We start from the raw sequence: 25,487 nt of genomic DNA, 5'->3' as shown, positions 1-25,487 counted from the left end.
ATGCCACGCTACTGCCGTAACGCCGCCCTATTATACATGTAAATGTATAATAATAACTAATATCATAATAATACAGTATATGATATTAGTAAGAAGAACATCGCGCTAGGGCTGGGCGATTAATCAAATTTTAATCATGATTACGATTTGGGCTGTCCACGATTATGAAAACAAGATAATCGACATACAACGATTTTGCGGCTCTTGTCACTCTCGTTCTGTCTTGTGTTGTAAATCAAGCGCACCCCTTCCTTTGCAGCGGTGTGCTCGGCCCCTCCCCCAAAGCCCAAAACACACACACTGCTTCAGTTCGAGTTGTGAATAACTGTCATGTGAACAGAGAGCCACGGCACGTTTCTCCTCCCCGCTTATTTCCGTGGTAGCACAAGAATAAGATGACAGAAGTCACAGAAAGAGAGCCACTGGTCGAGAAGAGAGGTAAAACAACGTATGTGGGGTGGAAACACTATGGTTTCGCCGAGTTTAAAGGTCCACACATCAAGAGCGAAGCGAATATACAGCACGGAATTGCGATGCGAGTTTTGACCCACCTGTCAATCACAGCCACAGACTTGGAACAAATAGTGCAAGATATGCGCGGTCGTGGCTGCACCCCGCAACACAACCTCTCCCTCTTTCTTTAATCACTTGAAATCCACTCACAAAGTGGTCTATGACCAAACAATAAACGCTAAACAAACAAAAATACAAAGCCCCATCTAGTTACTGCCACCGCATACAGTCATCGATTCAGGACACTCTTTACATCAATGCGACCGCATATTCAACAGCTAACGAGCTCACAGATAAACATTAACAATAGCCTATTATGAACCTAAACGTGTTATTGTAAGTCGCTTTGGATAAAAGCATCTGCCAAATGATAATTTAATGTAATGTAAACGAACGTTACTAGCGTTCTCATTTGGTTAGTTTTGAGGTTTAAAGACTACTAGTTCAGATGTTTACCAACTTGAATGTAGATTAATAGTTGCAGTTGATTGTGGCAGTTCACTGCAACATAGTAGGCCTACATATACTGTATATTTATTTTAGTTTTTATTTTATTTCTAAATCTTTGCACTTTTATTATTTATTTTCACTTATTTATTTATTTACAATTATATCTAAAATCCATCGTGTTAAATAATCGTGATCTCAATATCAATCAAAATAATCGTGATTATGATTTTTGCCATAATCGAGCAGCCCTACATGGCGCGCTTCACCTCTTCTTTCAGGAAGTGTAAAGAGTGCCACTGTGGGTGGCCTAACGGAGACAGATTTTTTATTAGGTAACTAGGCCCGATTAATTGCCATAATTACCTAATGATGATTGCCCTAATTACTTAATGATGTGATGTCACTCGAGCAATGTCGACATCATCTGGTGACATCATCACTGGTGACATCACTCACTGATGACATCACTCTCTGTTGACATCATCATTGAGTGCTCAAGTGTCATCACTGGTGACATCCCCAATTCTATTCACCGTATAATTTGCCCATATCAGGACACTTCTGCATAATGTCGTTTTGTAATCGTTATTCCGTTTTAGACCCGGAAGTAGATTACTCCTTTATCATTTTTAGACTTGCCAAAGAACTGTTTTCAAGCAAGAAAAACAAACTGTTATAACATTTTAATATTTTTTTCCGGACGTAACATATATTCCAAATATGTGACCAGTTTATCAGAATAACGCCTATTTGGAAATGTTTTACGAGCAGTGAGGAGCGCTGGCTGTGTGACCGGCCAGACTAGCTAGTATCTGTCTACTGGCAGTGAGAATGAGAAAACACTGTCGACATGCTTTTGTAACTAACGTTATGCCGAGCATTGCCGACCGGGTACAACCATCAGCTCCTCGCAGCAGTAACGCTATGTGCATGTAACTGAAGTTGGCCACACTCACCGCAGTGTGCTGCTGAATGTTGCCAAACTTCATTCATAGTTTACAGTTGATCAATGTTTACAATGCAACCGGCCGGCTAACGCTGAACCGGAAGAACAAATACAATTGCGTCTGACACGGAAAAAGTGGGCGGGGCAACATAAGGTGAATACATAAGTGATATCATCAGGGATTTATGATGAATTTGAGTGTAATAAGAATGCAAAGTGTCTGTGTGTGACTGTGAGCAGCGATGCCTTTTTACGTCCAATCGCGCTGAAACCTTTGGCTCAGTAGAGATGCGGGAGAAGAATGTATTGATTAATTCCATTCCACAATGACCACTTCACCAATTTTAACTAAGAGAAGACAAATGCATGACATCCCTTCCAGTTGAGTGACATCACTTCACACACACACACCCTCTTCTTTGTCGCCTCGATCCAGACACAAATCTCGGGGAGTAACACACAGGTGACTGACTACACACAAAGTCGCTTATAGAAGTGGCTGCACCGCTTAAAAATAAGTGTAACAATTCATCAGTTTACTCGGGACCCCCTGGAACTCTCTCAAGGACCCCTGGTGGTCCCCAGACCCCACGTTGAGAACCACTGCTTTAAACCCTCAGTGCCGCTCCAGCCTCATCCCGAACCTGTTGTAATGTATTCTAACCTCTCCCTGTCATGTCTCCTTGTCCACAGAGGGGGGTCAGATCAACAACAACGTGGGCCCGGGGGCCAAAATGGGCCAGCAGCACCCGTACCCCGCCCTCAGCCAACTGGCCCACGTCTATGAGCAGCAACAGCCGGGCAAGGAGCTCAACAAGTATGCTTCCCTCAAGGCTGTGGGTGAGTGTCTGGGTATGCCTCGCTCAAGGCTGTGGGTGAGTGTCTGGGTATGTCTCGCTCAAGGCTGTGGGTGAGTGTCTGGGTATGTCTCGCTCAAGGCTGTGGGTGAGTGTCTGGGTATGCCTCGCTCAAGGCTGTGGGTGAGTGTCTGGGTATGTCTCGCTCAAGGCTGTGGGTGAGTGTCTGGGTATGCCTCGCTCATGGCTGTGGGTGAGTGTCTGGGTATGTCTCGCTCAAGGCTGTGGTTGAGTGTCTGGGTATGCCTCACTCAAGGCTGTGGTTGAGTGTCTGGGTATGTCTCACTCAAGGCTGTGGGTGAGTGTCTGGGTATGCCTCACTCAAGGCTGTGGTTGAGTGTCTGGGTATGTCTCACTCAAGGCTGTGGTTGAGTGTCTGGGTATGTCTCACTCAAGGCTGTGGTTGAGTGTCTGGGTATGTCTCGCTCAAGGCTGTGGTTGAGTGTCTGGGTATGTCTCACTCAAGGCTGTGGTTGAGTGTCTGGGTATGTCTCGCTCAAGGCTGTGGTTGAGTGTCTGGGTATGTCTCGCTCAAGGCTGTGGGTGAGTGTCTGGGTATGCCTCACTCAAGGCTGTGGTTGAGTGTCTGGGTATGTCTCACTCAAGGCTGTGGTTGAGTGTCTGGGTATGTCTCACTCAAGGCTGTGGTTGAGTGTCTGGGTATGTCTCGCTCAAGGCTGTGGTTGAGTGTCTGGGTATGTCTCACTCAAGGCTGTGGTTGAGTGTCTGGGTATGTCTCGCTCAAGGCTGTGGTTGAGTGTCTGGGTATGCTTCGCTCAAGGCTGTGGGTGAGTGTCTGGGTATGCCCACACATACTCTTTCAACAAGCTGAGCACCTAGAAACAAGCTGAGCTAACGTTAGCAACAGCACGTCTTGCAGCCCTCAAGCACCATCCACCAAATTCCGTTTGGGCAAACAGTGATTTTAACATGAAGTTTCTTTATTCAGCATTTTGACCTGTTGTAATTAGAGAGTCTGTTTGTTTTCGGAGAGGAGACGTATGCGCGTATCGGCTCCCAGTAAAAACCTTGTGAACAATTGAACACTGAGGGAATCTTAATATAAATTAAAATGGCTCGCATAATTCCACGCTACTGCACGAAGCCATGACACCCCGTCTTCTGTTATTGTTTTGGGAGACCCCCTAGGGGCAGAAAATGACATATTGTATGTTTAAGTGACATCAGTGCTGACATCAGTGATGACAGAGATTGAAACGTGACCAACGAGATAGGTGGAGAGTCTCCGCCTTAGAAGGAGGGAGAAGAGGAAGTAAGAGAATGTAGGGAAACTGAATGATTAAATCCAGAAGGAGGTGGTAATGCAACATAACTGCCATAAAACACCACAGAAGAAGAAGAATCAGTGATGACAATTCCTCCTACAATGTGAAAAATGTTAAGAAGGAACATTTACTTTAACAGGTTCAACTCTATATTTCCAGACTTCAACGAGCCTAACGAACAAATAAAAAAATAATCCTAGGAGAAAGAGACAGGCCTTATATGTCTGCCCAATATGTCTCAACATGCCACAACCTGAGGGACAGTGAATGACCTAGACACACCCCCACACCTACCCACACACGCGCGCGCACACGCACACGCGCACACACACACACACATACACACACACCGTGGAGAGCGCGCACACACACACACACACACACACACACACACACACCGTGGAGAGCGCAGAGAGAGGGAGAGGGAGAGGAGAGAGCAGGGAGAGGAGAGAGAGAGTGGAGAGAGAGCAGAGAGAGGGAGAGGAGAGGGAGAGTGGAGAGAGAGCAGAGAGAGGGAGAGGAGAGGGAGAGTGGAGAGAGAGCAGAGAGAGGGAGAGGAGAGAGAGAGTGGAGAGAGAGCAGAGAGAGGGAGATGAGAGGGAGAGTGGAGAGAGAGCAGAGAGAGGGAGAGGAGAGAGAGAGTGGAGAGAGAGCAGAGAGAGGGAGAGGAGAGAGAGCAGAGAGAGGGAGAGGAGAGGGAGAGTGGAGAGAGAGCAGAGAGAGGGAGAGGAGAGGGAGAGTGGAGAGAAGAGGGAGAAAAGGGAGCAGAAAGAGAGGAGAGAGAGAGGGAGAGGAGAGAGAGGAGAAAGAGAAGTGTTCTGGTCTAAACAGGAAGGGCAGCCATCTGCTCTGTTTTTATGAAATTAACGAGACTAGTGCTGTGCCTGTTCAGTGATTTATGACCTCATCAGTGATGTCATAGCAGCATGAGCTGTGATTGATCTATGTAAGATGATGTCATAGCAGCGGGAGCTGTGATTGGTCTATCTAAGATGATTTCAGTGTGAACTGTGATTGGTCTACATAAAACATCACTGTAGCACCCCCATGGGTGCATTTCTTTTTTTCACCCTGCACTCCGGCAGGGCTGAAACCAGGGCAGGGCTGAACCCAAAGGTTGAAGTCGATCCGGCGAACGGTTCTCGAGATACACGAAGGACAGACATAAAGACGATCAGGCATTATGTCAAATGCATCTCCAGCCATCAGGCATTATGTCAAATACATATCCAGCCATCAGGCATTATGTCAAATACATCTCCAGCCATCAGGCATTATGTCAAATACATCTCCAGCCATCAGGCATTATGTCAAATACATCGCCAGCCATCAGGCATTATGTCAAATACATCTCCAGCCATCAGGCATTATGTCAAACGCATCTCCAGCCATCAGGCATTATGTCAAATGCATCTCCAGCCATCAGGCATTATGTCAAATGCATCTCCAGCCATCAGGCATTATGTCAAATGCATCTCCAGCCATCAGGCATTATGTCAAATACATCTCCAGCCATCAGGCATTATATCAAATACATCTCCAGCCATCAGGCATTATGTCAAATCCATGTCCAGCCATCAGGCATTATGTCAAACACATGTCCAGCCATCAGGCATTATGTCAAATACATCTCCAGCCATCAGGCATTATATCAAACGCATCTCCAGCCATCAGGCATTATATCAAATACATCTCCAGCCATCAGGCATTATATCAAACGCATCTCCAGCCATCATCTCCAGCCATCAGGCATTATATCAAATACATCTCCAGCCATCAGGCATTATATCAAACGCATCTCCAGCCATCAGGCATTATGTCAAATGCATCTCCAGCCATCAGGCATTATGTCAAATACATGTCCAGCCATCAGGCATTATGTCAAATACATGTCCAGCCATCAGGCATTATATCAAACGCATCTCCAGCCATCAGGCATTATGTCAAATGCATCTCCAGCCATCAGGCATTATGTCAAATACCTGTCCAGCCATCAGGCATTATGTCAAATACATGTCCAGCCATCAGGCATTATGTCAAATACATGTCCAGCCATCAGGCATTATGTCAAATGCATCTCCAGCCATCAGGCATTATGTCAAATACATGTCCAGCCATCAGGCATTATGTCAAATACATGTCCAGCCATCAGGCATTATGTCAAATGCATCTCCAGCCATCAGGCATTATGTCAAATGCATCTCCAGCCATCAGGCATTATGTCAAATACATGTCCAGCCATCAGGCATTATGTCAAATACATGTCCAGCCATCAGGCATTATGTCAAATGCATCTCCAGCCATCAGGCATTATGTCAAATGCATCTCCAGCCATCAGGCATTATGTCAAATGCATCTCCAGCCATCAGGCATTATGTCAAATACATGTCCAGCCATCAGGCATTATGTCAAATACATGTCCAGCCATCAGGTATTATGTCAATGCATCTCCAGCCATCAGGCATTATGTCATTATGTGCAATTTGGCATAGCACCACCTACTGGCAACACAAAAAGTGGTTTATCTTGAGAACCATTCATCCGATTGACTTCAAACTTGGGGAGTGTGCTCCTGGGAACTTGAAGTAGTGCAGTGCTGAATTTCTTGCAATTTGACATAGTGCCACCTACTGGCAACACAAAAAGCAGTTTATCTCGAGAAACATTTGTCTGATTGATTTCAAACTTGGGGAGTGCGCTGCTGGGACCCCGATGGAGTGCAGTGGAGTGCAGTTTCATGCAATTTGGACTTATTCCAGGACTGTCTGTATGTCTGTCCTTCGCATATCTTGAGAACCGTTTGTCAGATCGACTTCAAATTTGGGGAGTGCACTTAGGGGGACCTGACAGAGTGCAGTGTGTGTGCAGGGGGGAAGCGCCTGCACTAGTTATGTCAAATGCATGTCCAGCCATCAGGCATTATGTCAAAAGCATCTCCAGCCATCAGGCATGATGTCAAACGCATCATGGAGGACACAAGAATCCATACTGAGAAAGAAAGTCCCAAGGTCTCAAACCTTCAAGGCAGTGAAATCAAACTAAGGATGCACCGATATGAAAATGCGCCCCACACAGATTTATCCTGCCGGATAAATCTAGAATATGAACACGTTTCTAGATATGTGAATATTAACGTTATACATGTCATAGACTAATGATGTGTATAACGTTAATATTCACGTGAATGTCTCATGTTGAATTACGTCGCGGATGCCAAGGAAGTAGGGATGGGATTGGAAGACCTGTAGCGTTCCTGTCTTACAAGCAAGAGAGCGCCAGTTCGACTCCCGAGCGAGTGTTTCTACTTTCGGTTTTAACCCCAAACCCTAACCTTAACCAAGTTGCTTTAGTTGCCAACCAAAGTTATTTTATTTACGTTTAACGGAGGTTTTCTAATCAACCGGCGTTTTGTTTCAAATTTACATTGAGATCGTCTTTGAGTCCTTGAAAAGCGCTATAGAAAACACATGTTTATTATTATTGTTATTATTGTAAATACATGATCCTGGTTTTCAGACATGTAAAATGCATTTTTTGTTTTTATTATTATTATTATTATTTATTTATTTATTTATTTATTTATTTATTTATTTATTTTTTGACGATTGGGTTGGAGATGCTGTGTGGTCCAAACACAAAGCGTAGCAGTGGTCAGAGTGATTTTCCGAGGCTGTGCAGACGTCTGTGGGAGCAATCTGACAAAGCCAGCAGGCTTGATTTGACATGTGTTAATGATTACGCAGCTGAAACTGGGCGTGCTCTAAAACCTGCAGTAACAGCCTGCTTATCAAGCTGTTTAATGCATGCCATCAAATCCAATGAGTTCAGTTACTGGTAGAAATAAATTGAATTTCTATCAGCACGGCCATATGCTATTGGCAGAGGCATCGATATTACATAACCCAAAGTTGTTTTGGATCGACTTGTGAATTTTACACGGCGCGCCTGTCGGCTTGTTTATGCAGTGCAGGTACACCCGCCGAGTGCACACCTGATTTGGTATGCCGCACACTTACTCCAGATATTACTCTCCAAACACGACTATGTCTGTATAAACAAGACACAAGATGCCATTTGTCTGCTTCTGTGCCTTTTTATTAGAAAAATAATCTGTCTGTGAGAAGCCTGCTGCATGCCAAGCAGCAAGTGACATGACAAATGGAGGCGTGAGCTTCTAAATGTAAATCTCTGCCTCTCCAAACACACAGCATGTGGACGGACGTTCCTGACTCATCCTCAGACTTGTGAGCAGATTTCTGTGCTTGTTTATGCCGGGCGTCTCTCTTCTCTTGTATAATTATGACCGTTTATGTAACTGCTAGCCATTCAAGTTGAAGGGGATTTGGAGTGATAGTAAGTGATTTAGCCCTGTCATTGTTTTTCACAGGCTTAAAGTGAGCCAACTTTGTACATTTTGGGTTTGCATAAGGCCATAGCTCTTCCATTACGATCTAGATGATTCACCTCAGGCTCCGCCAATTCTAGCAAATGGTCGCTGCAACTCTCCCAAATAGTCACATGGTCACCTGACCTCTCCCCTGAAGTGTTGTAAGAGGACTGTGCCTGGTGAGGTGGGGTTAGTGCTGACCTAGCAAGCTAACTTGAAAGAGAGATTGTGAGCTCCCAAACTCTAATATTCCATTTAAAAAATATTTTTCCTAGTCACAGATTTAGCTACTACATCAACGAACTTCAGCTTTAGCTTTAGCTAATCACTCCCTGCTAACATGAGTTCCTGTTGCCAAATCCCGCGAGAGTGTGTTGCTGACTGAGTTAGAGACAGGTCTTAAAGCCCCATTCAGTAAGTTTTCCAAGTTTTGCTATTGGAGAAACTGCGCCCTCTGCGTGCAATAGTATCGATAACGATATCGCCGTTCAAAGTCAACAAAACACAGCGCCAGAAAGCTCTATGTACATGTTATGACATCGGGTACTCACCACGTGATGAAATAATAATCCATAGTTCCGTGAAACATCATTTTCGTAGCAAATCCGAATCGAGTTACTTCCTTGTTTCCATGAAGACAGCGCTTTCGCTGTACAGCGCATGCGCACATCCTTTTCTTTTTTCTTTTTTGTGGCCACAGGACGTGGCAGACAACCTGCTTAGTCCCAGGGCTGGCCAATGGAGGGCGGTGTGGGATAAATAAAGTCGAGAGTCTCCCTATTACAAGTCAATCTACCATGTCCTGTGACTAAAAAGCTCTTATATTACAGTATTACAGCCCTCCTCCTTCTCCTTCATCCTCTCCCAGGCCCTCCTCCTTCTTCTTCATCCTCTCCCAGGCCCTCCCCCCTCTCCTTCATCCTCTCCCAGGCCCTCCTCCCTCTCCTTCATCCTCTCCCAGGCCCTCCTCCTTCTCCTTCATCCTCTCCCAGGCCCTCCTCCCTCTCCTTCGTCCCCTCACCTTTTCTCCGACTTCTTTCCGTTCTCTTCTTTCTTCTGGTATCATCCTCCTCATCCCCTCCTCCTCCCCCACACACACCCTGCCTCCTCTTCACTCCCTGATCCTCTCGCCTCAATCCATCACGCTCCATCTCACTCCTTCAAGAATCATCGGGCTGCTAATCTCCATCCTACCAAACAGCGGCTCGTATCTGATTCCATTCCTATAATTGAAGGGAGAGAGGCCTTCCCCCTCCTCTCTCTTCCCCTCTCCTCTCTCTCTCCCTGCACTCACACTTTCTCACACCTGACTGACACATTTCCATTCCACAAGTGTGTTTTTTTTCAAAGAGGCTCCTCCTGTGAAATGATTGGAAACCCATCTAGAGATGGAGCGCTCGAGATGCCGGGATTCCAGGAAGCAAGGTGCCATTATCGTGAGCCAGTGATGTGATTGATGTGCGCGTCACGCAGAGAGGCGCTGTGAAAGTGTGTGCCTGTGTGCGTGCGTGGAGTAAGAGAGGGAGAGAGAACCTGACAGAGACCGAAGGAGAGGGAATCATACCTGCCAACATTAGGCTGTGAAAAAGAGGGAGATCTTCTGGGGTATCGGCACCCCCCCCCCCCCCCCCAACCACCTTCACCCCCATCCCCCCCAGGAGCCGTTACGTCCGTTGAAAATCCGCCAGTGATCAGTGATGTGATCCCCCGTTGTTCTGACAATGTATGCTGCCATGTCGAAAAATGCTCACGCTACCCTATCAAGACATGCTACTACCTTATCTTATCAAGACATGCTACTACCTTATCTTATCAAGACATCACATGCTACTACCTTATCTGTGAAGGGGAGACTTGTAGGTACCCATAGAACCCATTTTCATTCAGAGATCTTGAGGTCAAGGGACCCCCCTTTTTTTTTTTTTTTACAAAAAAAGTCAGGGATGCCTTAGGTCATCTAGTCTGATATGATACCAGAAACTTCACTCTGCCTTTAAAACTAAGCCTGCTACAGCCATGAAATCAGCCACACCTCTTTTTGAAGTCACCTTTGTGTGGCCTGAAGAACATAGATGGACTTTTTGAAGTCACCTTTGTGTGGCCTGAAGAACATAGATGGACTTTTTGAAGTCACCTTTGTGTGGCCTGAAGTACAGATGGACTTTTTGAAGCCACCTTTGTGTGGCCTGAAGTACATAGATGGACTTTTTGAAGTCACCTTTGTGTGGCCTGAAGTACATAGATGGACTTTTTGAAGCCACCTTTGTGTGGCCTGAAGTACATAGATGGACTTTTTGAAGCCACCTTTGTGTGGCCTGAAGTACATAGATGGACTTTTTGAAGCCACCTTTGTGTGGCCTGAAGTACATAGATGGACTTTTTGAAGTCACCTTTGTGTGGCCTGAAGTACATAGATGGACTTTTTGAAGCCACCTTTGTGTGGCCTGAAGAACATAGATGGACTTTTTGAAGTCACCTTTGTGTGGCCTGAAGAACATAGATGGACTTTTTGAAGTCACCTTTGTGTGGCCTGAAGAACATAGATGGACTTTTTGCTTTTCCTATTCTTCTCCTCCCCTCTGTTCTGCTGCCTTGCGACCCCATAAGAAACACAACGCCCTCCTATAAGCTCAATGTTATTTTCCCAACCACCTGCTTTGCTTCTTTTTTCTTTAATTGCCTTCGCCACTTTCCCAGCGGTCCAGCAGCCACAGGCTGAGCAGCTGATAAGCCACACTTCTGTCAATCAATAGCCATCTCCAGCGTCCCCCATGCATCTATATAAGGTCACTTTATTGGATTCTAACTGCAGCCGCGGCAAAAACTAACGAATAAAGGGCCTCCGGTCAGAGCCAAACCTGTAACTCAACCCAGAAGAGGACACAGCGGGCGTATCAGTCTACTTCTCCAAGTACAAATGACCAATTATAGCCCAGGTCTAGCATGCGTACTGCCCTGCCAAGCCTAACGACCGCCATAACACCCTCAAGACACGGCCGCATTCCTATACACGCTTCTTAATCAGTTAGTCTTTCACTGACAGTCTGCAAAGTCAATCTTCAGTAATTGGGAACGAGATCGCTCAGCCTTCTTTTTTCATCCCATGCTTGCTCATTTCCTGCGGTCCCCCGCTTCTCATTCACACACACACACACACACACACACACGCAGGCGCACACACACACACACACACACACACACACACGTGCGCAGGCGCGCACGCACACACACACACACACACACACACACGCAGGTGCACGCACACACACACACACACACACATGTGCGCAGGCGCGTACACACACACACACACACGCAAGGAAAAGTCTCTGAAACAGCATTTAGATGAAAATGGGACCAAAGTCTCCATTGAAAGCCAGACTAATCGAATTCTTTGACAGTGACCCACTTCACATATTCAATAGACTACCCTAGGGATGACGTATTTTTGTAGGCTTATCCAGAAGTCCCTGCACTTCCTGGTTCTTAGGGTCGAAAGGCAATGGGATTTTTGTATGGGAATTTTGGTTAAATGCATGAAATAAGGTCTGTAGTTTCCGCTTATTCGGGACGGGTCGCGGAGGTAGCGGTTCCAGCAGGGGACCCCACACTTCCCTTTCCCTGGCCACATTAGCCAGTTCTGACTGGGGGATCCTGAGTCGTTCCCAGGCCAGCGTGGAGATATAATCTCTCCACCTAGCCCTCTCTCTGCCCTGTGGTCTCCTCCCAGCTGGACGTACCTGGAACACCTCCCTACCGAGGCGACCAGGTGGCATCCTTACCAGATGCCCCAACCAACTCGACTGGCTCCTTTCTACCTGAAGGAGCAGCGGCTCTACTCAGAGTCCCTCACGGATGACTGAGCTTCTCACCTTGTCCCTAAGGGAGCATGCCAGCCACCCTCCTGAGAAAACCCATTTCGGCCGCTTGTATTCATGATCTTGTTCTTTTGGTCATGACCCATCCTTCATGACCATAGGTGAGGGTAGGAACAAAGATGAGACAAAAAAGAGACAAAAAGGAAACGACAGGTCTTCTCCAGTATGAAGTCCTTCACTGGCTGTCCTTAGTGCTGCGGCCCTGGCCACCATCACCACGCTCGTTCCCCCCTTGAGGGCAGAAGGTCCCACCAGAAAAAAGAGTCCCCCCTCATGCCCGCACTGCGCGTGACCTATATCTGAATTACGGAAGCCTCAAATGGCCAAACAGGGCGAGCAAGCCATTCAACCATCAAAACCAGCCAGAAAGATATAGAAATAAACATCATCATATCTATATATAGGGATCCTGTCTACGCTGCCAAATGCAAACCGTTACACTGTGAAATCAATTGTTACAACTCCCCTTTTCCCTGATTTTAGCCGAAATAGCTGAAAGATTTTAGCTGAAATAGCCGTGAAAAGATTTGATGGTGAAGTGGATCAGAGACAGATATGAAGTCAAACTTCCCTGGAAAGAAGAATGGGTGACTATAGCTCCCAATTATGTAACAGCAAAACATTTATTTGATAATGTGATCAGAAGGTTTCAAAATAACCCAGTTCTTTTCGACAGATATGATGACGTCATTCAAAATGATCTGAAACAAGGCATAGTGGAATTAGTAGACAATGATGAGACTAATGGCCCCGTTTACTATGACCTCATCATGCAGTGATCAAGGAAGAAAGATCTACTACGAAAATACGAGTTGTATTCGATGCCTCTTCTCATGAAAAGAACAGCTGTTCATTAAATGAGTGTCTGCTTGTAGACCCTAACTTGTTTTAATTGTGAGGGAGTTGCATGGTTTGCACTTCGGTGTGTTTAATTAATTTAAAACTAACCATAAAAATGAACATGAACTGAGACAGTATTGTTGATTTGTTAGATGCAGTTAATTAACTCATTGAGTGCCAGCCACTTTTGGAGAACGGACGCTCCCAGTGCCAGAGTTTTCAGAGCGTTTTCAGTGATTTCTCGAGGCCCACAGAATATTGTGTGATATTACTATGTAAACACCGAACACGCAAAAAGAACAAGGAGACTCTATTGTATCATCAGCAAAAAAAAGTTTATTGATACCATTTTCCGTTCTTTAGTTATGAGCCGGAGAAGATAGGTTGTTTTCAGCGTTTTCAGGCATTTCAAATTATAAGCTGAGATATTCAGCCTTTTGTGAAATGCAGCATTTCAAGCACATTCACTGACTCTAGATACGGTAATATTTTCTGATGTAGTGATGTGGTGTAGTTGTGTCCTGCCCTGCGTGCCCCACCCCCCCTCCCCCCCCTCAGCTGAAAACTCCTCCCCACACTAGTAACACACAGCCTCGCACCAAGCGTCTAGGAAGCCTGGGAAGCGCCGCCTCCCAGGCAGCGCAACATGGAGAAGCCACACGCGGACTGCAGTGAAAGGTTTGGCTTTTCAGTGTCGCGCTGCTGCTTTTCTAGCGGCTAATCATGTGGAGAAACTATGCTGACAGACAGACAGAGGCAGAAGGACTCAGTTGTGTGCGCGGATTGACTGTGTTCGCACGCACCGTCAGTTGCAGCCAGAACAATCTACATGGCTCTGGACTGCAGCATGAGCGGGTTCTCTTTCATCAAGGCTATTTCAGGCTGTGTATTCCTGACATTTCTGTAATCTGGAGAGCACTGTCGCCACCTAAGGGTTCTGTAAAATAGGTTATAGACCTCCAATAGCTACTATAGTTGTACAGGAGCTGCGGAAGGCTTTGATCGACGTCCCACCGTCAAAAAACGCATTGGACGTCGAAGGACGTCCGTGGCACTCTACGTCACTATTTAATTGGACGTCGAAGGACGTCCATGGCACTCAATGAGTTAAGAGAAAACAATATTGGATTTCCTCTAGTTGCCACAACAATAAACAGGAGGACACTGTAGGATTTGAACCCCATTCCTGGTAAACCATGCGTGCCAACCACCAGTGTCTTTTGTGCTAAGTTGGGCTTCTTGAGGCTATATGGACGGTAAAGCAGAACCTGCATTAGCAACAACATGTGAGTGGCAGCATTTTATACCGTCCAGGTGGAAACTGCTGCAGGGAAGAGCGAGGCCACCACTGATGACCAAGAAGCAGGGGCTTCACCCATCACTGCCAGGTAGAACATGGCACTGGAGTCAGAGAAGAGGAGAGAGAACACCATTACTTCAAATTACATTTAATTTGTGCTATATGAAGTAAATCTTTCCCTATTTAAAATGGGTACTGATATAATGCTGCACTGGAGTCAGAAGAGGAGAGAGAGGAAGCCACATACACACACGTTTCAAACTTTCAAGTTGCCAGTCCCCCTCTTCTTGGGATTGTGGTGGAGGTCACAGAGCCGGATGAAGATGGTCTCAATCACACAGCAGCAATCTGGCCACTGGGGAAGCGGGGCAGTAGTTGTGAGTGCCTCTTCACACTCTCCACCCCTGGAGTGAACTCCTTTGTCTTTACCTGAACCTCCCCATTCCCAGCCAGGGAGGAGACAGAGAGGCCATTTACACCTGGCGTTAACATGCGTTTTCTGTGATCAGATCAAATGATGTTACAGAGGGGCCGCGGAGCAGCAACAGCAGAGCTCCCAGGCTGACAGAGGGGCTCTGTCATGGGGATGAGAAGCATCTCACTAACGTAAACATTATTCTCGTCAGAAACCACTTCAATTTTCACTTGTGTCATTGACTATGCCTGGAGTGTATCCTTGCCCGTGTGTTGTCTATGTGGTTCGGAACGGTTGGCGTTCACATTCGCAAATGTTCCGTTCCCGGGCAGGCCAAAGCGTTCCCCAGACCACCTTTTCAAGTGGACCCTGTCACGGTTGCAAGCAAAGCAACGTTCACACTCATCAAACGTTCCCAAAACTGGGGTCAATTTGGGGACAAGTGTTCTCGGGAACGGTACCGGGGCGCCAGTGTGAAAGCACCCTAATTATGCTAGCAAGAGTCACACGTGTCACAGGGGATATTCCATCGAGTGCAGCGATCATAACATACAGTATGGCCTTCAGACACTGTTATTTTACAAAGGGAGTTTAGCTGGATCCAAGCGTTAGCATAACACGTCACTTGTAGTTAACTAGTGATGCTTCTAGTTTTGCTAACTGAAGTTGCCGACCAACCTGTATATACTTAAGCAATATAGCATGAGAGCAAGTGTGTTGTGGCGAATATATCCCGCTGATAAGCTGTTATCCCACGGGGCCGCAGGCCGAGTGGGATAACAGCTTATCAGCGGGATATATTCCACAACACCACGCAGCTCGAGTGCTATATTGCTTTTATAAAACGGTTTCCAAGTATAATAATATAATAATAATAATAATACTATAAGTCCGACTGGCATGGTATTCTGATAGAGTCAGTTGAAACACTACTGTAAGGCGGGACCTCTAGCAAGAAGATAGACGTGCGGGTGATTTGATTGGATCGTTCTGGAGACTGAAGTTGACATTGGCCAATCCTGGCGCTTGCTGAGAAGCTGAGAGCTTTCTGGAAACCCCGACAGGCAGCTCGAGCGCAGCGCTGCATTCTCAGCGCTTGCTGAGAAGCTGAGTGCTTTCTGCAAAGCCCGACACCAACTAACGTTACGGGGTTAAATGCGGGGTTAAATGCGGGGTTAACAGCCTTTTTTTTGCAAAGAAGACATTAGCCCGCATCTATTCTTGTACAAAACATAATTTTCTGCAAAGTATTAGTAAAGTTATAAGCGAAGATCGATTCACAAGGATATGACAGCTGTCTCCGCCATTTGTTTTTTTTGAGGTAACCAAAGGCTTTTAGTAAGAGAGTTGCCATGGCAACCAATAACCCATGGCCATGGCCATGGGTTATTGGAGTGGGTTATTGGATTTATACAATGGCTGTGAACCAATCAGATTGCTTGATTTGAGAGAGCCGTTTTATAATGTAAAATATAGGGACAAGGCAACACACTCACTCGACAACACAGTGATAAAACGACTGTGTGGCGGATGGAAATATAAGGTGTAGCCTGAAAGAAATAAAAACTTACTTTGAGGAGTGTTGTGCCAAAAAGTGATTTGCTGCCAGAAACTGATTTCGCTCCGTGGGACCACGCACAGCGCTGCCTCTACCCACCCTGTGAGCGCACATTCTCAGGGAAACCCACCTCTGGGGGAGACCCCCCTGTACCAAAAAGTGATTTGCGTTTTGAATTGGATTACCAGGGGAACGAGGGTCTGGCGGGGCGGGAGTCTGTGTGTAGCCCGGGGAGGGGTGCTTAAGTGTGGGGTGCGCAGGTTCGGCTTGTGCCAGGTCCTGGAGGGGGCTCTTCCCCGGAGGTGGTCTCCCCGGAGAAGGTGGGAGCTGGGCCGGGTAGGCATGCTGGGAGGTGGGGGTGTGTCGGTGCCCTGGGTGTCTGGGGCCGGCCATGGGGCTCACAGGGTGGGTAGAGGCAGTGCTGTGCGCGGTCCCGCAGAGCAAAATCAGTTTCTGGCAGCAAATCACTTTTTGGCACAACACCGGCAGACGCCGCTCTGTTTTCCATATTACCCGGGGGGAGGGGGCGTGATCGGAGAGGAGAAGCAGCACGGTGGTGATTGGATGTGTCCGTTCTCACGTTCGGACGGAGAATACGCTGATTGGCTTACATTGGACTGTGAATGTGGTGATTGGCTTATGTCCGTTCTCACATCAGACTTCACATCAGACTGTGAATACGGTGATTGGATGATGAGTTTTAGACCTCCGTGCAGTCCTCAGGTAGCGCCACAGCCGCCTCAATGTCGTTATGTGCCTGCGCTGCGGGACTGTGCCGAAATATGTGCTTGAGTTGTGCCACGGCGTGCAGAGCCACGGCGTGCGACAGACAGTGCCGTTTTCTGTTTCCACTCACGTCTGCCTCTGCATGTGCGCGCGCCACTGAGCCAAACGCCACTGAGATTGATTCACCTGTCTGCCTGAGCGCGTTTGGTCCCCCGGGGGGCGCTGTGTGTGTAGCAGTGACATGGCGGGTGAGGCTCCTCTTGCCCTCTCTGCCTCTACCCTCCCCTTCCCCCTCGAAGCAACCAACCCCGCTATCCATTCGCGGGGCCCCATCGCCTCGCTTGTTTCTCTCCCGTTCACAGAGGCGATAAACTAGATTTATAGTTACAGCGGCAAAGCAAACTCGCAGAGTGTGTTAACTTTATCTTCAAGGACGTGCGGCCGACGCGGGCGAAAGAGTAATGACTCGACTGTGAACATGAATCAGACGGGGAAAAAGGTCACATTTCTCCGCGATAAGAGAGAACGGAGCCGGCGACAGTGACTGACAGGGAGGGGAATATATATGGGAGGCATTAAAACACAACTGCTCCGAGGCTGGAGAAAGTGTGTGTGAAAGTGTGTGTGTGTGTGTGTGTGTGTGTGTGTGTGTGTGTGTGTGTGTGTGTGTGTGTGTGTGTGTGTGTGTGTGTGTGTGTGTGTGTGTGTGTGTGTGTGTGTGTGTGTGTGTGTGTGTGTGTGTGTGTGTGTGTGTGTGTGTGTGTAAAAAAAAAACCTGCAAATGTTACTTATTCCTTCTCAAACTACTTTATACAAGTGCTTCTCTATTCGGATGGTTGCATAGTTGATTTCTCTACTGTTGACAAATGTGATATTGTAAGTTGCTTTGGATAAAAGCATCTGCTAAATGACGTAATGTAGCTAATGTATGTAATGTATGTAATGTAATGTATGTAATGTATGTAATGTATGTAATGTACAACACATTCTCACTCCCAACTCGTCAAATACTGACGAGGTCAGGACCCTTGCCATCACGAACGTACCCCTTTTTCATCGTTTTTCGATGCAACTAAAACAACGTGTTTATGGTTGAAGAAATGTTTTGGGTTCAGGTTGAATACGAAAAACGTTAAATGTGACGCCCTTCCCGACATGCTTGGTTGATACCAATCGATTCCTTAGGTCTTCTAGTTTCATATTATGCTATAGGAAGCATCACGCTAGCTTTAAAAATGAGCCCGGCACAGCCTCTGGAAGACACCTGCGGATTGTTATTTAAATTTTTTCATCAAATCCATGGTGGGCCAAAACAAACGGGGGGCCCGTGGCCCCCAAATTGGTCAGTCATGCATTAGAGCAATAACCTCCATCTCACATTTCAAACAGGCATATAAACAACATCTGGTGCAAGAATACACCTGCAACCACTGGTTCAACTCACATACGTATAGCATCATACTCTGCCTTCTAATTGCTTGTGTTGCTGTATGTATTGTTAGTTGATTTTGCTGAGCTGTCCATAAATTATGTCTGTGATTGCCTGATGTGGTATGTAGTGAAACAGAGTTTGTTATGTGCTGCAGAACAGGAACCTGCTGAAAACCAGTTTTTAACTCAGACCAGTTTTAATTTGTAACACTTGTAATGTCTCTTTTAATCTTTTCCTGTATAAATAAACGGAACTCAACAGACCCTTTTCACGGGGGCCATTTTGTGTATAAACGGCAGAATAAACACAGGTGCGAGCAAAACACTAATGAGGGTTTTCAAATTCCAATCATGGAAGTTTGAAACCCTCATTAGTGTTTTGCTTGCACCTGTGTTTACCCTGCCTTTTCGACACAAAATGGCCCCCGTGAGAAGGGTCTATTGAACTCAACTGAACTGATACAAATACATGTAAATAACTGAACTGTTCACTGTGTATAGTGCTTGGTTTTGTCTTTTTGCAGTGGTTATTTTGAAAGTAACGGCCGGGGGTGTTGTATAGTTGTTGTCACTAGTTTGATGTTGGGAGCTCAGCTCAGAGGTAGCCTACTGTAGAGCGCTCATATAGCCCCGCCCCTGGCAGCATGAGAAAGCGCAGTGCCGCCAGAATGCAGAATTATGGAACGCTGCATTCATTTCCTGTCGGGGGAAATCTGTGCATCATGCACGCTGAATTGACTGACAAATGCCCGGCCGCGGTGTGAACAGGAACATGAGCAGCAGAGAGGGGAAGAGCGTGGTTGGGTTATAACGTTACTGTCTAGTAATGGCAAGCTCTCTGTCGGGGAGAAGGCAGGCAGAGTGCAGAGGTGATTGTAGTGGGTGTGAGGACATGCTTTGCAAACAGAGTAACTTTAACATACAGAAAGTTGACTGATTATTTTATGGGTCACTTGTAATAAAAAAAAATAAAGAAAGCTATTATATATATATACATTGCAAACTATGTCTCCAAAAGGTCTGAATCAGGAAGATGAAATTAGGCTTTTTTTGTGAATTTCTTTTGTGTTTTTTGACTTGTTTGGCTTTGAATTTTCTGGCTCCCTATATTTAATTGTAGGCTATTTAATTGTATGTGAATGTGATTGCATTGAAGTGTGCTTGACTTATCAGTAGTACATTGTGAGAAGAACCACTCTGTGCAACCTTCCCCTTGAGTACTTTACTGCAATTGCATTAGGATTTATTTATGTAATTTATTTGGTATGTTTCTGATAAGCTGTAAAATGGTTTTCCAAACTGTGTCTAAAATAATGTAATACATTGAAGTTTAATGTTTACAATTATATGTAGGCCTATTCTTTGACCTTGTAGTCTATATATGGGGGTTGTATTTGCTCTCTGGATATCTGTACCTAATTTGCATAAGTGTAACTAATTTGCATAATTGTAACCAATTTGCCCCTGATACCAGAAGAGCATCACCTGGGTTCTACCCTGTGAGTGACATTAGTCATCAGTGTCTATATAAGGAATGTAAGAACTGTTTTTTTTTATATTTGACCAGACGAAGATCCACTTCGGATCGAAACGTTGTCTCTTTTAATCAATAAAGAAGTCTAAAGTAGCCATACTGCAGGCTCTATAGCCTAATAATCTATAATCTATTTCATGATTATTTAATGGGGGCATTAAAAGCCCCCGTCATACCAATTCCAAGGGCAAAGTTAGATTTTTTTCTGCTTGCATTTTGTCCCGATCCCCCGCTAATTTACGACCCTGTTGCGCAGCATTGCAAGTTCGGCCATTAATCTGTGCAGCCATCACAAATTCGGCCATTAATCGTCCCTAATTACCTAATTTAAAAAAACCAGCCCGTTAGGTCATCTGCAGGGGTGCTCTTTACACTTCCTGAAAGATTCAGTGCGATCGCACACAATTTGCTCACACACAGGCACTTTGCATTGTTATTATAGGATATATTGTCAGAATCTGCTTTGTTTGCATTTAAGTATACTAGAAGATGGCCTGATATGATATGATAGAATGTGCCGTCCACTGGAGCAACATACTGCACTGTAACAGAGAATCACAGATTTTGGGGTTAAGTTCAGCATCACTTTATTAGACCATCCTACCACTACACAGGAATTTGACATCCTCTTTGATTTATCAGGGAGAACGTTGAGGCGACAACATTATCAATATTTCCTTCTATTGTCACTCTTCCTCTTCCAAGATGGTGGCATCTACAGTATACAGTATCTAGGCGTTTGTGGCAGCAGGTCTGGATCCCTGCCTGCTTTAACAGTTATACTGTATGGGCAGAATGAAGGCATCGGGGTTAGAGGATGTGGATTTGTTCTTGTTGCTGCTCGGCTGTGGGAAGATGAGACATTGGCAGCCGACTGCATGACCTTCTCAAAGTGTGAGAGGAGAAATAGTCACATGTCATGTTTTCCATCCTCATGTTATAATGAAAGACTAGCAACCTGCCAGACTGTGTGCGCGCCGTGTGTGTGTGTTCTCATGTACGGATGTTCTTAGCTAATCCATTGGTTCCCAAACTGTGGCCCCGCACGCGGGGCTCCGCCTGGTGGTCTGCCAGAGAATTGCATTTTTATTAGATGTTTTTTTAAATACAGACAGTTTTTAAATACACACATTAACCCTGAGGAGGCCCAATTTTCGTAAAATATCGCCATATTCGGGAAATATCAAAGATTTTTATAATTTACTTTCAGAGGCTGTAGCGGGCTCAGTTCTAAAGCCAGAATGAAGTTTCTGGTATCATATGAAACTATAAGACCTGTCTCAAGGCACTGATTGTACCATATCATTTTGGTGAGGGGAAAAAAAAAATCATTATTAAAGGGCTCCTCTTTTTCACAGCCTAATGTTGGCAGGTGTGTGTGTGTGTGTGTGTGTGTGTGTGTGTGTGTGTGTGTGTGTGTGTGTGTGTGTGTGTGTGTGTGTGTGTGTGTGTGTGTGTGTGTGTGTGTGTGTGTGTAGGTGTGTGTGTGTGTGTGTGTGTGTGTGTGTGTGTGTGTGTGTGTGTGTGTGTGTGTGTGTGTGTGTGTGTGTGTGTGTGTGTGTGTGTGTGTGTGCCTTATGTTATTGATCCTTTCTGATGCTATTGCATGGTTAAAACAGCAGATTTTTAGGGGGGGGTCGTCTCTCTCTTCATTAACCTTGTGTTTCTCTTGCTCTCCCTCTCCCCTCAGCTGCCAAGTACAACGGGGAACTCTACAGCAAGCGCCGTCTCATGGTGGAGCTGCCGGCTAAAGGCGGCCTTCCTCTGCAGCCCATGGGTGCCATGAGACCCTCCCTGACCAACATGTCCTCCATGAGTCCACCGATGACCACCAACCCCATGGTCTCCAACCACATGATCTCCAACCCCATGGTTTCCAACCCCATGGTCTCCAACCACATGGTCTCCAACCCCATGGTCTCCAACCCCATGGTCTCCAACCCCATGGTCTCCAACCACATGGTCTCCAACCACATGGTCTCCAACCCCATGAACCACAGCATGACCCAGATGACCTCCATGGGGCCCATGTCCTCCATGGCACCCATGACCTCCCTGACCCAGATGACCTCCCTGGGCCCGCTGACCCCGGAGCCGGTGGCCACCTACGTTACCGAGATGCCCAGCCTCTCGTCCATCTCCAGCCTCCCCACCGAGCGGCACGGAGCTGGCGGCGGCGGGGGAGGAGGAGGAGGGGGACTCAAGCCGAACGGGCAGAAACCCAAAGGCGGCCACGTGGCCCACCCCGCTCACACTCACACTCACGCTCACAGCCACAGTAGCAAGGGGCCGGCACTGGGGGCCACTTCCATGGCACACATGACTGGGACCATGCCGGGCGGCTCGTCCATGGGCATGTCCAGGGCCGCCGCGGCCGCCATGCAGGCCTCCGGCTCGGCCACCATGAGCCACCCGCTGGCCTACAGCTCCAACACCATGGCGGCGGGGCAGGGGATGGGCATGGGGCTGGGGCTGAAGGGCTGGGACGGGACTGAGACGGTGGGGCGCCGGAAGGCCTACGGCCACAAGAGGCCCCAGTGCACCGTGTTGGAGCAGAACCAGCTACACGGCACCAGGGGCCACAGCCACAGCCAGCACTTCCTCCCCACACAGCCGTACTTTGTCACCAACAGCAAGACGGAGGTGACCGTGTGAGAGAGGACGAGGGGGGGGCAACAAGGGTTTAGGGACGCATGTGGAGTGAGCTATGAAAGGAGACAGCAACTCTGCCTAATAAGGTGCAGAGATGTGTGTGCATTTATGTGACCGAGTTTGGGTTTGTTGTTACTGGTGAACAAGCGATCCCCGTTTCACTAGGAGAGTGCTGAGCCAATCAAAACACTGAGCAGGCCAATTCTGTCGAGAGGATGTGGACAGCGACCGAGTTGGTGGCATCTGTAACCATGACAACAAAGAGCCCACATGCAGAGCAGGGAGGTGTGTTATCTGTGCACTTGTGGTGATATGTTGAGTGTTGTCTCACAGCTAATATCTACTGGGTAAAGATAACAATATCGAAGCGTTACAGCGTTACAGGAAACCACGGACATTTCCGTGGATTCACTTTGCGAACCAAACCTGACAAGCAATATAAAGGATCAAGCGAAAAGCACCGAAGCTGTGAGTTCAGCTTATCTAGCCAAACAAAGGGACGGATGGCTCGGAGGAAAGAACACACAGTCACGATACACCCCGACCGTCCCAAAGGCTTTGGAACAGACGTGTGGTGTCATGAGGGTGCCGGGCTTTGGACCACACGCATTGTACTGTGGCTATTCACAAAAGCTCGGCGGCTGAAGGTTGCTCTTTTCCACCAGGCTCCAGCACAGAGAATGGAGGCTGTGGCACCGGCATTGTTCTCTTCTGATCTCATCTTGTTGGTGACAGCTAGCCGAGGGGAGGGCAGGGGAGGCAGCATCTGGATGGTACCGCAGCATGCAGAGCATGGAACATCATTCACACACATGCACAGATCCAGGAAGCGTGCACACACAGAATACATACCTTTACACAAACACCTGCAGGAACATACAGAAACACAGCGCACACTAGCGTTCGACCGATATGAGTATTTTGAAGGATGATTTCAACACGGATATGTTTTTAGACTTAAAGTTATATAGGTTATATTTTGATATAGGGGTTCATTATCTTTCAATTGGACCATTTTCCTAACAAAAGGTTCCAAGTGTTTAGTTATTCCCCCAGAATTTCATTCTCGTCAACAGTAAAGGCCTCTGAAGTATTATTCCTTAAGGCAGGGTGAGCCACTGCACCTATTCAATGGTAGAGGGAATTGCGCTATACATTTACAATTAATTTATTATTATTATTATTATTATTATTGTTGTTGTTTTTGTTGTTGTGGTTATTAGTATTATTATTAATCATCATCATCATCATCATCACCATTATAACCATAATAATAATAACAACAATAATAATAACATTATTGAACAGTAAAATGTAATTAATCAAATGTGCAAAGAAAATCAAATGTTCTTTGCAGGTATTACTGTTTTTATGTCGCTGTGTTCAGGGAAGAATCTCGATCACACTAACAGTGGACTGGTCTGTATCCAATATTTATTAAAAGACCAATATTGGCTCGATATGTCAGTCTAACCCTACTGTAGCACAGAAGATATGTCAGTCTAACCCTACTGTAGCACAGAAGATATGTCAGTCTAACCCTACTGTAGCACAGAAGATATGTCAGTCTAACCCTACTGTAGCACAGAAGATATGTCAGTCTAACCCTACTGTAGCACAGAAGCACACATAGATGCCCATGGGTCAACCGAGCAACTGCTTCCAACTGCTTATATTAGGTGGAGCAAACCCTACATCTTATTTCTGATTGTTTCTGAAACTCGCTGGAGTTTCTTGACGACAGGAAGAGATGCTGTCAATGTGCATATAACACTTGATTAGATCTCTCCCTACATGAGGGATCGGGATGCTGGTAACAAACGGCTTCAACAGACTTCCGGGTGCAACTGTCGTTTTAAACAGCAGTTTATGGTGAAAAACCATGCCGTGTTTGAACTCTAACTGCTCCTTCGTAATTTAAACTAGACACTCCATTCAAACTTTAAACAAGAACCACTTTTAGGACTCTATCATCTTAATTCAGCTTTAATTTATCTTTTGTACTGTAAATCGCAGTTTACGTTTTATGCTTCTTACAGCCTTTTGTAATGGGACCATATGGAGCCAGCCTTGAGTGTGTCTCACTCTAGCAGGCTGTACTTTTTACTAAATTCAGACCTCCTGCCTCCTGAAATCCTGCCGACAACGCCAATTATGAAATGCCAATGGAACTTAAATTTTATACAACACATTTAAAAACTGTGACAGTTCACACAATTGTAACACTACATACATATATTATACATGGAACCCTTTAGCTACTTCTGCTCTCACTCAGAATGTCAAAATATAATGTAATATGATGTGATGTATTTCTTTTTTTTTATATTAACATTGGTTTGGCACAACTTTTGAGCTTTTTTTCATACTAGTTAACTGCTGCAGTGGCACCCGGAAGTGCTTTTTTGTTGTCAGGAGGTCACGTTGATTCGTCCTATACTCGTGCTCTAGCTGAAATAAAACATCACACCAGCAAATGGGGTGTTTGAGTCTAGCATAGAAATAAATGCAACAGTTTAACAAATTCCTAAGTAACTGGATAAATCTTCCACGTCTCCTAACCTTCTTGCATCTTTTTGTGATGAAGTGAGAGGGTAAGAGGCTTTTTAGAAAGTGGTTGCACCCTTGTTATCTAAACTGCCCTCTATCCACCTCCAAGACCCCCTTCACACATGGCATTAACACACGTCTCGGGTGATCAGATTGTAGTCGCA

At 46.1% G+C, this 25,487-nt stretch overlaps 1 protein-coding gene across 1 annotated transcript; it reads left to right on the top strand.

Moving 5' to 3' along the window:
- Positions 1-22,776, top strand: shisa9a (shisa family member 9a; the record flags this gene model as incomplete). Its single annotated transcript, XM_083635892.1, has 3 exons — positions 1-16; positions 2,603-2,749; positions 21,812-22,776. 3 exons carry the CDS (start codon positions 1-3, stop codon positions 22,774-22,776), a joined length of 1,128 nt encoding a protein of 375 aa, XP_083492018.1.
- Positions 22,777-25,487: the final 2,711 nt, after the last annotated feature.

This window comes from Poromitra crassiceps (assembly GCF_964638095.1).
Source record: "Poromitra crassiceps genome assembly, chromosome: 4".
In the NCBI taxonomy this organism is placed as follows: domain Eukaryota; kingdom Metazoa; phylum Chordata; class Actinopteri; order Beryciformes; family Melamphaidae; genus Poromitra; species Poromitra crassiceps.
This window is presented reverse-complemented; position numbering and strand designations above follow the sequence as displayed.